Source organism: Gigantopelta aegis, chromosome 4, assembly GCF_016097555.1.
Source record: "Gigantopelta aegis isolate Gae_Host chromosome 4, Gae_host_genome, whole genome shotgun sequence".
Taxonomy (NCBI): domain Eukaryota; kingdom Metazoa; phylum Mollusca; class Gastropoda; order Neomphalida; family Peltospiridae; genus Gigantopelta; species Gigantopelta aegis.
In genome coordinates, this window is record NC_054702.1 from 19,484,883 (window position 1) to 19,500,131 (window position 15,249).

At 39.3% G+C, this 15,249-nt stretch overlaps 1 protein-coding gene across 1 annotated transcript in view; it reads left to right on the top strand.

Annotated features, from left to right (window-relative positions):
• The first annotated feature begins 1,705 nt into the window (after positions 1-1,705).
• LOC121369651 (spondin-1-like) overlaps positions 1,706-15,249 on the top strand; it is a 144,832-nt gene continuing 131,288 nt past the window's right edge. The window contains exon 1 of the mRNA XM_041494694.1: positions 1,706-2,123. Coding sequence (XP_041350628.1) covers positions 1,895-2,123 — 229 coding nt within the window. The 5' untranslated portion in view covers positions 1,706-1,894. The remainder of the gene's footprint in view (positions 2,124-15,249) is intronic.

Sequence of the window (15,249 nt, forward strand, 5' to 3'; positions counted from 1 at the left end):
TTATATGTTAAGTGACCACTGAGATTGTATTTATGGAATTCATCTGTGTGTGCAATATTTAGCATTGTGTGTGTATGGTAGTCGACTGGACGTGTGCGCAGAAGTATTTTTGCTAAGTACGGTATCAGGAATTAAAGTACACAGAAGGCTTTTGGCAGTGCAGATGAAAAGAGAAAAACTATTATAGATTAAAGTTTACACATAACGGTAAAACTTGTTATTGTCCCCCCCCACTCCCACCCCCCCCTCTCTCTCTCTCTCTCTCTCTCTCTCTCTCTCTCTCTCTCTCTCTCTCTCTCTCTCTCTCTCTCTGTCACTTTCTGTCTCTCACGCACTATATCTATATCTCTCTTTCTGTCTGTCTCATATTTTGGAATTATTGCTCTACTGTGAAAAACTAATTATATTAAAACGTTTGTATTTGTTAATGTGATAATGTTATATATAAAAATTAAATAAGTAAACTGCTAAATTATTTTATTTCATTTTATATATAATCTTATAAATGTCTGTGTCCTCTTATTAATCACATCAGGATCTAGCCCAGCCGGTAGAGCGCTCGCCTGGGGTTCTTACGTCGTAGGATCGAACCACCTCAGTGGACCTATTCGATGTTTGTATTTTCCCCGCCCCAACCGGTGCCCCACGACTGGTATATTAAAGGCCGTGGTATGAGTTGCCTTGTCAGTGGCAAAGTGTATATAAAAGATCCCTTGCTACTAATGGAAAAAAAAATTAGCGGGTTTTCTTTCTAAAGACTATATGTAAAAATTACCAAATCTTTGACATGCAATAGCCGATGATTAATAAATCAATGTGCTCTAGTAGTGTCGTTAAACAAAACAAACTTTCATTCTGTTTGTGGGAAAGTGCATATAAAAGATCCCTTGCTACTAATGGAAAACTGTAGTACGTTTTCTCTAAGACTACAAGTAAAAAATTACCAAATGTTTGACATATACTATGAGATGATTTATGTATAATATGTTAACTGTATATATCTTTATTGTTTTATTTGTGCTGCCATTGTTTTAACTCTACTATATTGGGTTGTTTACTTTGTTTGTCTTTTAGATTTGTTTAGCGAATAGTCTCTCATAACTCAGTATAGAGTTGCTCATTACAATTTCATATTTTATATTGCTTGTATTTATATACTAAATTTTAATCTGTTGTAATGAGGCGAGACTTTAATAAACTATATGTATGTCTGTATGTCTGTCTAATAGCCTATGATTAATAAACGAATATGCTCTTAGTGGTGTCGTTAAACAAAACAAACCGTTACATACATACATACATACATACATACATATATATATATATATATATATATATATATATATATATATATATATATATATATATATATATATATATAAACGTATAGGCCTATATGATAAGAATGTATATTTCTATATATACACCAGTGTGTGTGTCGGCGCAGTGTAGCGTGTCATTGTGTGTTTATCTGCCTGCTTTCCAGCGGTAAATCGGGAATACACCTCTTGAGTATTCGCCACCGTAACGTCGACTACGAGCCTTTATAAACATATTTACGTCCATACCTAAACTGCCACCGCGTACCAAAGTGCAGTCTTCATAATCCCAGACGTCATAAAGTAGGGGGCGGGGCCAAACGAAGCCAGACGGCCAATGCGGACGAAGCTTTCTGTGGGGGACATTCCCATCAGCTGAAGATCCTACTAAACACGGGCAGTGGCTTCCGTTTAGTTTTCAAGGTATGAAAGTACTTCGCCTCTTTGCAGATTTCAACTGGATTTGTTGTTTTGTTTTTCGGATAACTTGTACCGTGGAGTAATACTAATTTCTGTGTAGTTTGGAGACAGCGTAACTCGGGTAGATGTAAAACTACAGACCGGGGGCAGGCAGAATGCGTGTGTGTGTCACGGTGTTGACAATGAGGGGATTATTACTGTGTGTGGTGTACCTTTTATCCGTGTTATTAAGCGCACGTGCTGCGAAATCCTACGCAAAGGCAATTTGTGAACGGCACCCCATCCATACTACAGCACAGCAAACCAAAGGGAATAACGGTTTTCGGATTTACATAGAGGGGGTTCCAACAGAGGGAAAGTATCGAGCGGGTGAAAGTTACACAGGTGAGTGCAATAAAATTGCTATAATTGTATTTCTCGTATCGTATTCAACGTTATCGTGTTTCGCACATAACGATGAGTTGAATACTTGAATATATTCATGAAGTTTTATACTGAATATATTCATATAGTGTTAAACTTAATATTCGAATTTATTCATGTAATGGGTTTGTGAATATACGAATATATTAAAGTAGTGTTATTTTGATATAGCGAATATACTCGGATCTACGATACGAAAGATACGAAAGTTCATATTGTTATATTCTTAAATATACTAATTTGCAGAGCCGTTTAAGGAGTTTTAGACTATTAACTACTCAGTTGACCCCCAAACAAAAACAAAAATAACCTAGCTACGGCCCTGATTTGTGGTTCGTAATTTTACAATATACTAAATATGCGAATTCATGATGCTTATCATGATATAATGCGTCAGTGAATATACGAATGCTTTGTCCGGTTTATGATATAGCATGAACGAATGCATCGATTCGTACTGCGATACACTATAAAAGCTGTATTTCTTTTAATTATCTTGTTTCATTTTACATGCAATAAATAAATTGTAACAAACAAAACTTATTTTATCAGTTTTATTTTTTTACTATCTAATGTTTTTTAAATAAATAATGTTGCATCGATGTATTGTTTGAAATTAATTTAACGGCTATCTCCTTTTGTAGTTATAAAAAGATTTCAATATTTACTGCAATGACAATAATTACGAATTGTATTAGTACCTCTGTATTGCAGGCTGTTCTTTACGTATTCTTAGCCCGAGTTCTCTGCTGTTCGAGAACTAGACGGACATTTGGACGGTTATGGTAGCTCTCGAAAGAAAGAAAGAAATATTTTATTTAACGACGCACTCAACACATTTTATTTACGGTTATATGGCGTCAGACATATGGTTACGGACCATACAGATTTTGAGAGGAAACCCGCTGTCGCTACATGGGCTACTCTTTCTGATTAGCAGCAAGGGATCTTTTATTTGCGCTTCCCACAGGCAGGATTGCACAAACCATGGCCATTGAGCCTTGCGGAGCCTTGCGGAGCACTCACTCAGGGGTTGGAGTCGGTATCTGGATTAAAAATCCAATGCCTCGACTGGGATCCGAACCCGTACCTACCAGCCTGTAGACCGATGGCCTAACCACGACGCCACCGAGGCCGGTCAGGTCGCTTTCAAAGTCAAACGGCATAGTACCCGCCGCTAAGTTATGCATAGGCACATATTCGTATCCTACATTATACCGAACAGTATTATTAACCTAAGCTATCAAAATCAGTTTCGTATAACTTTTCAACAAAAATATTTATTTAACTAATAGAGGTAATAAAAAGACGTAAACGCGAGAATCAACATTTCGAATTACCACTTAATTAACAGTGATTACAAAATCTCGCGGCGATCGTTTACCTTGTGTGTTGACAAACTCGACGAAATTGCCGAGAAGCATTGAAGCGAGGAGGAATTTGATTTCGTGATTTGCTGTCGTGTGTGATATTGACAGATCAGAGAAGATAAAACAGACCCATGTCTTTACAACCCTTCTTTCGTCTCTTCCCGAAAGTATCGGCACCGCCTGCGATCTGTATAGAATATGTTTGCTCGACAAAATAGCTCCAACTTCGAAGCAGACGACAGACTGCGGAGGTTTTCTGCGTTGAATGAGAAACACGTTTGCTTTGCACTTCTGACTACAGCACAGTAGGGGAATGCAGAGCTTTTTAGGGATTACTGTCTCGGTGTGTTGATGGCAATAAAAAAAAATACGAAAAATGACAGGAGTTAATTTCTATATATCAAATACTGACATTTTCAGGCGTGCGTATAGAGGAGGGTTTCGCGAAACTCTTGCTCAAACAAATTTCCTTTTTTTCAATATATTTTCCGGGGGTGCATGGTAGTCTAGATCCCGCAAAATGCTAGCCACAGACGCATTAGAAGCAACAGCGAGATCGCACGCACGCGCCGCATCCAGTCTATATGACATCTTCTTTATCTAAGCAAAAAGGTCGCATCCAAACTAAAAGGGCACTTTTTCGTATTTTTGAGGCGTACAGCTTATTCTTCCTCGCAAGTTACGGCACTGTGTGAAGTAATAAATCTAATAGATTCATTTCAAAAGCAAAAGGAGATGAAACATACCTCATCGATCATTAATCTGATTAAATGAAACTAATATTTGTTTGACGACACCTAGGCACATTTTAAACTATGGCCATATCATTATAACATTAAATTGTGGTTTTTAGTGAGAGAGAAAACTAGTTTCCGTCACATATCGTAGGCTACTCCTACTGAAAAACAATAATGTACATCTTTTATATGTACTTTTCCTCAAACACAACTATTCATAAAACCAGTCTTCGATGTACTAGTTATTGAACAATGCTCAATGAGAGAGAGAGAGAGAGAGAGAGAGAGAGAGAGAGAGAGAGAGAGAGAGAGAGAGAGAGAGAGAGAGAGAGAGGGGGGGGGGGGGGGGGGCAGTGAGATATATAGAGTTAGTGAGAGGCAGAGGAAGAGAAACAGTGAGAAAAGTAAAGTTATTGAGAGATATAAATACTATTATTATTGGGAGAGAGAGCGACAGAGTGAGACAGACAGAAAGAGAGATATAGATATAGTGTGTGAGAGACAGAAAGTGACAGAGAGAGAGAGAGAGAGAGAGAGAGAGAGAGAGAGAGAGAGAGAGAGAGAGAGAGAGAGAGAGAGACTGCTCCTAAGATGAACGCTCTACCACTGAACCGCACGCATCCCGCCATGAAATTAATTCCGTTATTAGTATTACAAACTTGTTAGATAGTACCTGGATAGCTTAAGTACAATCAGGAAAGGAGAAAGATACAGCATCGGCTACATGATCTGTATGTTTGATCTTTAATATCGCCATTGATAGACAATCTCTTATACGAAACTACGGCTACCAAAAATAGACCCATTCACAAAGCTGTAATATGTTAAATGAGTGCAGACAGGAATTTCAACGACATCGTACCACATTTTAGACCACGGCTAAGGTATAATTTAAAGTAAGTTCGACTCTTGGTCTAAGAAATGAGAGAAGAAACCCGCTACTATAATGGGTACTGTTACTAATTATATGAAAGGGTATATTAAATTACACCTTTCCACACATAATAGTATGGGTATGGACATTTGATATGTCAGTCGTGGAGCATTGCTTTGGAACGTGAAAATCTCCAACAGAACATCTGGCTAATATTGAGTTTTATGGATCAAACGAAGATTCTTCCACGTCCAGTAGGATTTTCATATTGCAATGTTTGCAAAGTAACCAAAACGTGGTGGTGGTCTGTTTAGGGGTATGCGTGGGTTTCTGGAGGTCGTCACTTACAACAATGTCAAAGGTGATCTTCACGCACGGTGCAGTATCCCATACATGCAGTAAAAATATCGTATACGTGTTACTAGTTATTTATTATATATTATATTTTTATAAAGACTTTAATTTTAAATTTGTTTTAATTTCTAAATAATTACCTAAGTTACAGCTACGAAACTAAACCCGCATGCAAGGCCTCTTAAACCACGAAAAGTCGTACTTGCCATTCATTGCCCGTTTTTATGGGAGTCTTATTTTTTAAATATTTGAGAGTACACACTCTCTCGATTGTGACAAATAATGCTATGCACATACAAGATAATGTCTTTCAGCTTGAACGTGTTTGAGTTTCCGCGTCTCAGCACATTAAACGAAAGCCAGTGGTATCGTGTTTTCTTTACCTACACCACTTTCAGGCCTTCAAACCTACGAACAAGACCACCTGGCTGATCGGTAACCCAACGCCAGTGTGTTACATACAGTCATCGTATTCTTGTTCGACGCGTGCTCGGCGGTTTGGAGTAACGTACGTTGCATCGGTAACGTAACTAACTGCGAGAGACGGAGAAAGCAAGTGTAGTTTTTTCTACTACATGAACAGAACGTATGTGTCCGCTTTTCCTTCTATACCCATGGTCCAAACTAGCGCGATGTAGTGAAGGAAGGAAATGTTTTATTTAACGACGCACTCAACACATTTTATTTACGGTTATATGGCGTCAGACATATGGTTACGGATCACACAGATATTGATAAAGGAAACCCGCTGTCGCCACTTCATGGGCTACTCTATTTGATTAGCAGCAAGGGATCTTTTATATGCAACATCTCACAGATAGGATAGTACATACCACGGCCTTTGTTACACCAGTTGTGGAGCACTGGCAGGAGCGAGAAATAACCCAGTGGGTCCGCCGACGGGGATCGATCCTAGACCGACCGCGCACCAAGCGAACGCTTTACCACTGGGTTACGTCCCGCCCCGCGATGTACTGGTGCAGGATAGGTCCACCTTAGTAAAAACAATATAAAGCAAATAGCCTCTTAGTTTAGAAATGCTATTTTTATTGACCTAGAGGAAAACCTTATATTATTGTCCCCCCCCCCCTCCCCCCAACACTTCTCCCCTTGCCCGATAGTCGAAAGGACGATCTAGGATCGATCTCGTCGGTGGGTCCATTGGGCTGTTTTTCATTCCAACCAATGCTCCACAACTGGTGTAACAAAGGCCGTGGTTTGTTTGCTATCCTGTCTGTGGAATGCAGTATATAAATGACATATTGCTGCCAATCGAAAAGACATAATGCCATGGGCAGAACTCTCTGGCGAAGTTAGGGGTTGTGCCATTCTTTGCTGCAAATGGATAGCAAATGTAACAGGTTTCCTCTGAAGACTATGCATCAGAATCACCAAATATTTCACATTCGGTAGCTGATGATTAAAGGGACATTCCCGAGTTTGCTGCATTGTAAGATGTTTCCGACTAATAAAATAGTTCTACGATTAAACTTACATATTAAATATGTTTTGTTGTTTAGAATATCAGTATCTGTATATTCAATGTGTTTCTGGTCGTCTTAATATTTGTATGAAGCCCAAACTGGATTTTGTCTTCAAATAATTTCGTACGTACGAAATAATATTGTTTAGGAAATATAATGAAATTTAACCTAGTACAAATATTAGAACGATCAGAAACACGTTTAATATATAGCCACTAATATTTTATGCAGAAAAAATATATTTGATATTGAATTATAATCGTTAAAAAGTCTGTTAGTCGACAACATCTTAAAAATTGCAGCAAACTCAGGAATGTCCCTTTAATGATTAATAAATGTGCTCTTGTGATATCGTTAAACAAGACAAACTCTCATTTCTTCTTTCTTGTAATTAATGTGTACGCTTATATCTGCTTGACGTTCAAGCACCATGTCTTGGGTGGGAGCTCATACTGGGATACGAAGCCAGTACCTGCCAGTCTTGAGTCCGAAAGCTTAACCTCTACTCCATTGAATCTGGTGGTGCACGTACTGTTTCACACGACCCGACAAGCTTTATCACGTCTTATCTAATCGTTCCAGACAGTGTTTTGGCAAGATCATCTCCTTGTAATGCAAGCGGATGGGACTGCAGTCAACGACGTCACATCTCAGCAGTCATGGCCTTTTTTTCATATTGATTACAGGTCAACACTTTTGCTTTGCTTTGCTTGATTTTCGCGGGAATATCCACTTAAAGTTCAGGGCTCGAATTTAAGAATTTGTCTCCCAAGGCAATTTTTAAAAGAATTGCCATGGGTGAAACGGCCAACCGACGGCAATTTTGAGCCTGCCTATGGCGTTATTATTTTTTAAAGTGGCATTTGCAGCAAATAAACATAACTGAAAGGTTATTATTGTATGTAGACATTTTAAACGTACATATGTTAAATATTGGCAATTAATGTACACTAGGTGTATACATTTTACCATCGTTGAGCTTTACCGATGGCACAAAACTGCCGTCGGTGATGTTCTCTACCTATGGCAATTTATATCTCAACAACGGCAATTGCCGTCGGTGCCGTCGTTAAGTTCGAGCCCTAAAGTTGAAGCATATTGGCCTGGACACACACCTCGGCTATCCTGGTTGTCTGACCAAAGCTGTGGGTAGTTGTTAGTGGTTAACGAGATAGAAGTCGGTATCAGTTCAACGACTCAATGGGCAGGCCACTGGATGGACTTCGCTCTCACTAACCATTAACCACAGCAAAATAGTCTTGAACACACATTCCGGATAGCTGAGGTATGTGTACCCAGGACAGCGTGCTTGTACCTGAATTGGATATAAGTACGATAATAAGTATAAATGAATGAATGAATGGACTTGGCAGTTATAGTTTAAATATGCATTTTGAAGATGAGGTTACTGTGTGGGATTTTTGGCACTATCCTATCGCGCATCGCTATGTAAATTTCGCCTGAAGTCAAGTCAAAATGCTAACGTGGTGTGTTAGGAATATAGTATTTATGTGTGCACCATTATTCTTAGAACTGTGGTCATTTTGGAATAATTCATTCTGTATGTTGGAACATAAGAAACAAGTACAACATCAACAACATAATTATCGGCAGTGCAAATTGAGTTGCTGGTGTGAAACCCAAATGTCTGGCGCAATCTAACGTAAATGTACAATAATTGATTGTGTACGCTGGAACAGAAGGAATGTGGACACGCATTTTGCGTGTAGTAAAAGATACGTATCGCCTAACTATAAATGACACAAGCACTTGTCGACGTTTTTGCCAACAGTTTTGTTTCTACTTTGTTTTATTTGACGACGATAAAATCAAGTCTATCGTTGTTATCTGGAATAAACACGTGTGTGGAACTTTCTACAAAACGCTGCATTGAGATTTTTTTGGAAAGCATTTGCTCAGTTAAAGGGACACTTCCATACCATACCATACAGCCATTGTAATATGATTCTGGCTAACCGACCAGTTTAGTATAAAACAAAAATGACTATTGATTTTTTTTTTCATGCTTAGAATATCAATGTTTGTGTTATCTAGTAAGTTTCTGGTCATCTTACTGTTTGTAAGAAAAATTTAAAGTTTGTTTCGTTTAACGACACTGTTAGACCACATTGATGTATTCATCATCGGCTATTGGATGTCAAACATCTGGTAAGTTAGACATATAGTCTTAGAGAGGAAACCCGCTACATTTGTTCCATTAGTAGCAAGGGATCTTTTATATGCACCATCCTATAAACAGGATAGCACATACTACAGCCTATGATATACCAGTCGTGGTGCAGTGCCTGGAACGAGAAATGGGCCCACCGACGGGGATCGATCCCAGACCGACCGCGCATCAAACGGACGCTTTACCACTGGGCTACGTCCCGCCCCAATTGTTTGTAATAGGTTAAACTGGATTTTACCTCTGGTTCCTCATCACCCCTGCGGGACTAGTCCAAGTAAACACACTTTGAAGTAATATAATTATAGATATTAGGACAACCAGAATCATATTGGATATCCGGATATGTATTTGTTATAAGCATAAAAATATAATTAATACGTAATTGTTCATGCCTCGCCGTGAAACCCCCCCCCGCAAAACGTCCACCAAAAGCCCCGAAAAGACTTATTAATTGGCACCATTACATAGAATATAGCGATCCATTTAAGTTATAATCATACTGAGCAGGGGTGTAACATTTTCTTTGAGAATGGCCAATACAGCACAAAATTGAAGTTTTGAGTAAAATTCAGTATCTATCTGTGATATTTGTGTTTTGGCACAGTTCTTTACACTGTTTTTGTTTAAATCTTGAATTTTTATATTGATGTTGATCATCACTTTATTTATTTGCATTGCCATAGTTTGACACCCAATAGCCGATGTATTTTTTTCGTGCTGGGGTGTCGTTAAACATTCATTCATTCATTCATACTGAGCAATGATTTAATAATCCCTTTGTAGTACTTTGTTATAAAATCACATGCTAAGAGAGGTAAACATTCCTCTCCTTTGAACTCGCCTCAGGGGAGTGATGAGGAACCAGAGTGATGGCTCCCCTTAAAGGGCCATATCTGATTTGTATCCATAAAAAGTCTCAGTTAGCCGCAAACATGTTATAATGGCTGTAAAATCAGACACGTACCTTTAACGTCATTTTTGAACTTACCAACTGCTGATACTGCATTGTAACTTTCTCTTTGAAGTGGGAAAGTCTTTTCGATAGTCTGTCCAAAAAGCCAGTCCTTTAAAAATATTTTATATAACCCGACCGACTCATAAATATTTGTCCAAATTTAATTGTTTTTACAGTTATGATTGTTCTCTTTCTTGCAGCTTTCTTATTTTGTTTTTTTAACAGAGTAATAATAGTTCTTAAACGTAGCGTCGGCGCCGAATGTTTGTCTGCGAAAAAAGCGAGTGTGAAATAAAGAAGTTATTCCATATTCAAGCTAAAATCTAGAGCATATTTTAATACATTATTCAAATATTTAGAATCGATTTATTTCTTTATAATGTAGCGGTTTTCTTGTGAAAACTACGTTTCGGAATTAAAAAATGTTTGACACCCAATTGCCTATGAATGAATAATAAATATTTTCTAGAGTAAATAGTGGTGTGATTATACAAAACAAACTTTAACACAATTTTTGACACGGAAATACGGAAAGGAAAACAAGGAACCCAGCTGTATAGAATGCCTGGACTATATATTTCTTTGGTCTGTTCTGTATTAACCGATTTCCCAAAATCTGGATTACGGATTATATCAGAGAATTATAGTCTTTGGATTATCGTTAGAAATACGACGAGGGTTTTAAAGTAAAGCTAAATGTATGCGACAGTATGATTACATACCACCTGGTTGACTTGCAGTGTGTCTGGCGCATCGTGACTTCTGACGCAAAACAATACCAGGTATAGCTTGTGATTATAAGACATTATAAACTCCAGACGCGAGACTAGTCAAGTCTCCAGTTTGTATATTCTGGAATTGGTCGTTGGCGATGTCAGAGGCTATGTCTTGGGGGGGGGTTGGGGGGGGGGGGGGGGGGCGTGCCCGAACCTTCGGGATATGGGCACGTGAAAAGAGTTCACTTCCCTTCCAGTTTGTAAGAGGTCAGGGATCGAAATACTGCCGTCCCAGCCTGTTGTTGCCGTTTCTTGTTTTCATAAAAATATGTATTCTAACTTTCAGCAGCAGTGCCCAAATGCTGGTATGTCACATCCTACCCTGTCTGTAGTTGAGTGCATATAAGCCAATTTTGCTAATTGGAATTAGATACAAAAAGCGGATTTTTTTCATTCTCTGAACCGGTTGCATAACTATAATACGTTACACCTCACAGGCTCAGGCACTGGTTAACAATGTAGTTAGGTGTCGTTAAACAAGCATCCCTTGCCAGTCCAATATGCAACCATCTTGACGTTGTTTTCGTGTAAATTCCTCCCACAATAATTGAGCACGGAGTTATATATGTGTTTGAACTATGTGCATAAGGCAAGGTCTGAACCAGTTTTGATGAGAGCGAAGTACTGTCGCTTTGATGTCGGCACAAACCAGTTTGCACTGAAGGGTTTCGTCTGTTTTGTTAACAAACATCGCCTGAGCACACTGTCTGATATATTTTCGTATATTTGATGTCACCTGTCGGTCCCGCGGTGTCCGTCACCCCATGCGGAATTAACTATTTATCAAATCTCGTCCGGAATACCTGTGGCTGGTCTCAACGAATGATTCCGTTCCGAAAAGCGTGTTAAGGGACTCTCCGCTGTTAGCGGGACAGCCTTGGGCAACGGTTATCGTGTGCAAACGGCATCACCCCCCCCCCCCTCCCTCGTCCCCCCGACAAAAGGAAGTTCTGTTGACAGTGTGTGTTAATCTATTCACAAGTGGCGTGTTCAGGAGGCCGAGTGCTCGCAAACAACTTGACTGGTACCATCGTCTTCTATAATATAGCGAAAAAGGCTAGTCTAGTGACCGATTTTAACAGCAAAACACCTACTTTTAAAAGTGTGTAATAAAACTCATACTATTCATGATTAAGAATTGCCATTAATATATTCAGTACTGTATATCTACACAAAAATGATTCTTTAAAAAAATAATAATAGTGTCTACAAAGAGGAGCTGATCTTGACCACGATATATGGTTCCAATTTCGTCTGTAGGAAGACTGCCACTTTCATAGCGTGCACAATGTAATATTCTATATCATCCACCGTCTGTTAATATTATAGTCAGTATATATTATGTGCATGTCTATCTTATGCCTATATACTGTATGTTATTGATAAATGAAAAAAACAAACATATCAGTACACGCGCGAGAACCTTTATGCAGCTTCCGCAAGTAAAGAGATGTCTGAATGCAGACGAGAGTGTGCAGAAAATTATATTTTATACAAGGGACTGGAAATATCTGTCATAGAACACTGCTTGTAACTGGAAATAACCCATTAGGTTCCACTGAGGTAGATTCGATACTCCTTTCTGTAAAGATAACCTAGACAACTAAATTTCTTGTTAACGATTGAACCTTGGATATAAGCAAGGTAAATAAATTACACCATTAACACCAGCGGCGTTGGAAATTGATTTGGTTTAGTGTAGCCGGACTGTCTAGACGGAGGTGAATATGAAAACTCAATGTAAGGAATCTGATTGGCTGAATCGAAGGACTGGTAGCAGTAAAACCGTCATTTATACCTTGTGTAGGTTAACGGTCTCACGAAAACAGTTGATATATATTTTTTTGAAATCTAGACTGATCGACACACGCTTTTACAAGTTTTCAATGGACAATTTGAGATACACCGCGCCCATACGCGGCAAACATGGCGTGCAGGTTAAACATCCATTACGATCGCAGTGGAGCTGATCGAACAGTTAATAATGGTCGAATCTCTTACTAATGAGCGTGACAGTTCGATCTATACACACGGGTCATTGGAGAAACTCCCCGGTGTTTCCAATTGTTCGATGATCGACTGTCCGGAATAAGATGTACTGTTAATGGGGGGTGGGGGTGGGGTGGGGTGGGGGATATTGGGGGAGGTGTAGCTTGAGGTTCGACGAGTTGTAGGATCGATCGCCATCGATAGACTAGTGTGGGTTTTTTTGTGTTTTTGTTTTTTGGGGAGGCGAGTTACCTGAATTTGTTTTTTGCATAACTTATAAATAATTTATGCAAAATTTCAATTCTCTGATAACTGTTCCAAGTTCAGCCAGTTATTGTGTCACTAACATTCGGGAACTCTTTGATTCGTTCCCAACATAGTCATTATGTTTACCGTGAAGCGCTTAAACCAGTCTAGATGACGTTTCTCTGCTTGGTCTAGCTGAATTCAACACTGGACTAGACTTTATTGTGATCAGTTTCCACCCTCACCCTAATCTCAGTTGCTAGCTTTTTCAGCTTAGCCTTTTATTTTGTCATTTAAATACACTATGACGGTCTGTAAAAAAAAAAAAAAGTATGCTTGTCGCTGTATATACGTAGACTTTCCAAAATACTCCGTGTCATAAATCATCCGTACTGACTGTCACAAGTCTAGCTCTTGAGGCGTCCAACGTTGACATGTTCACAGTTTAACCTCCTCTTTTCGAGAGTTCTATGACACTACTTTCTTTACGACTGTGTCCAACATTTTGATTTATGTCTGTAACGTGGTCATATTTTGTTTACCAAAAAGGAAATGCACAAAAAAGTCATGAAATATTCCGCCAGAGGTCAGTTAACGTGTGGCGTGTGTTACGCTTGTAAAATAGGTGTGACGGTGGATACCGGAACAGGAATGTTAGTTTTACAACACATCAGCCCATTTTAAACTACGGTTTTATTTGTGTCTAACAGATGGCTATTATTATGCATTTTCATACTGTGCTATAAAATACAACGCTGACCTGGGAACAGACTTCAGCTATCTGGTCTGTCTGTCTGTCTAGGACAGTGGGTTAGTTTGTTGGTGATTGGTGAAAGAGAAGTCGATGTAGTGGCCTTACACCTACCCACTGAGGGTAAAAGCCGGTACCGGGATGCGATTCCAGGACCAACCAGCTTTAAGTCTGGTGGCTTAACCATTACACCACCGAGGACGGTCTCCAATGTTTGGATGTCCTATTCCCTTTCTGTTTTGGGGCTATTCTGTTGTACAGAGATGGTGTTTTAATAATAGGCGTGGTGTTGACGTACACACCGACTTACTCTCGGACCACGTTTCACTTACAATAGCCTTTTTGTGAAACGTACAGAGGTATTCCCAGTTCAAATAGTTGTTTACATCTACTTTGCTAATCAACCGTCTACAAAAGGTGCATAAACCGCGCGAAAGACCAAACGCCATGACGTCTGGGACTCTATCTACAAACCTATGTAACTACGGCCATAAAAACATCATTTAATTCCCACAGCCAGTGCACAAACCCAATAAACCTTGATAAGTCTCTTTGAGCCTAAAACCAACATTGGTTGCTAAAAAAAATATCAACCCCACAATGTCGGGACATCTTTTTTTGCATGCGCGCCGTCGTGCGTTTCGGAACGGACTCCGTTACGGTGTTGACTTCCTTTATGAGCGTAAATGACATTTATTTGTGAGTTCTTAAAGGCAAGAAATCACACCTGGCGACCTGGTCAAGGCAAATGGTCCATCAAAGGGAACATAAATGAACGACCAACGTATTTTTACATCGGGTAATATCAAACTTAATACCGGCCTCGGTGGGGTCGTGGTTAAGCCATCGCACATGGGGCTAGTAGATATTGGGCTCACACCCAGAGCGAGTTTTAATACCACTACACCCTCTTCTATCTCATTAACTAACAACTAACCACTAACCCACTGTCCTGGACAGACAGCCCAGATAGCTGAGGTATGTACCCAAGACAGCGCGCTTGAACCTTAATTTGATATAAGCACGAAAATAAATTGGAATGAATGAATGAACGAACGAACGAACTTAATTTCGGAGTGGACGTTGTTATTGCAGGGGGAGGGGAGTGGAATATGCAGAGCTATCTATCTGCCAACAAAAGCACATAACATATATATTGCCGTGGTAGCTAGTACGTATGGTGAGGAACTTAGTACACTATTTCGCTACTAATAGTTTATTAGTACGCGTACCTCGTGCACCGTGCTACTTAATGTACTGTTGTTGTTTATTCGTTACAAGACTATCTGCATCGCCGGCGAGGTGAAAAACGTATATACACACGAGACGGGTTTGTTGCGAAGTTAGGCGCTAATGTTTT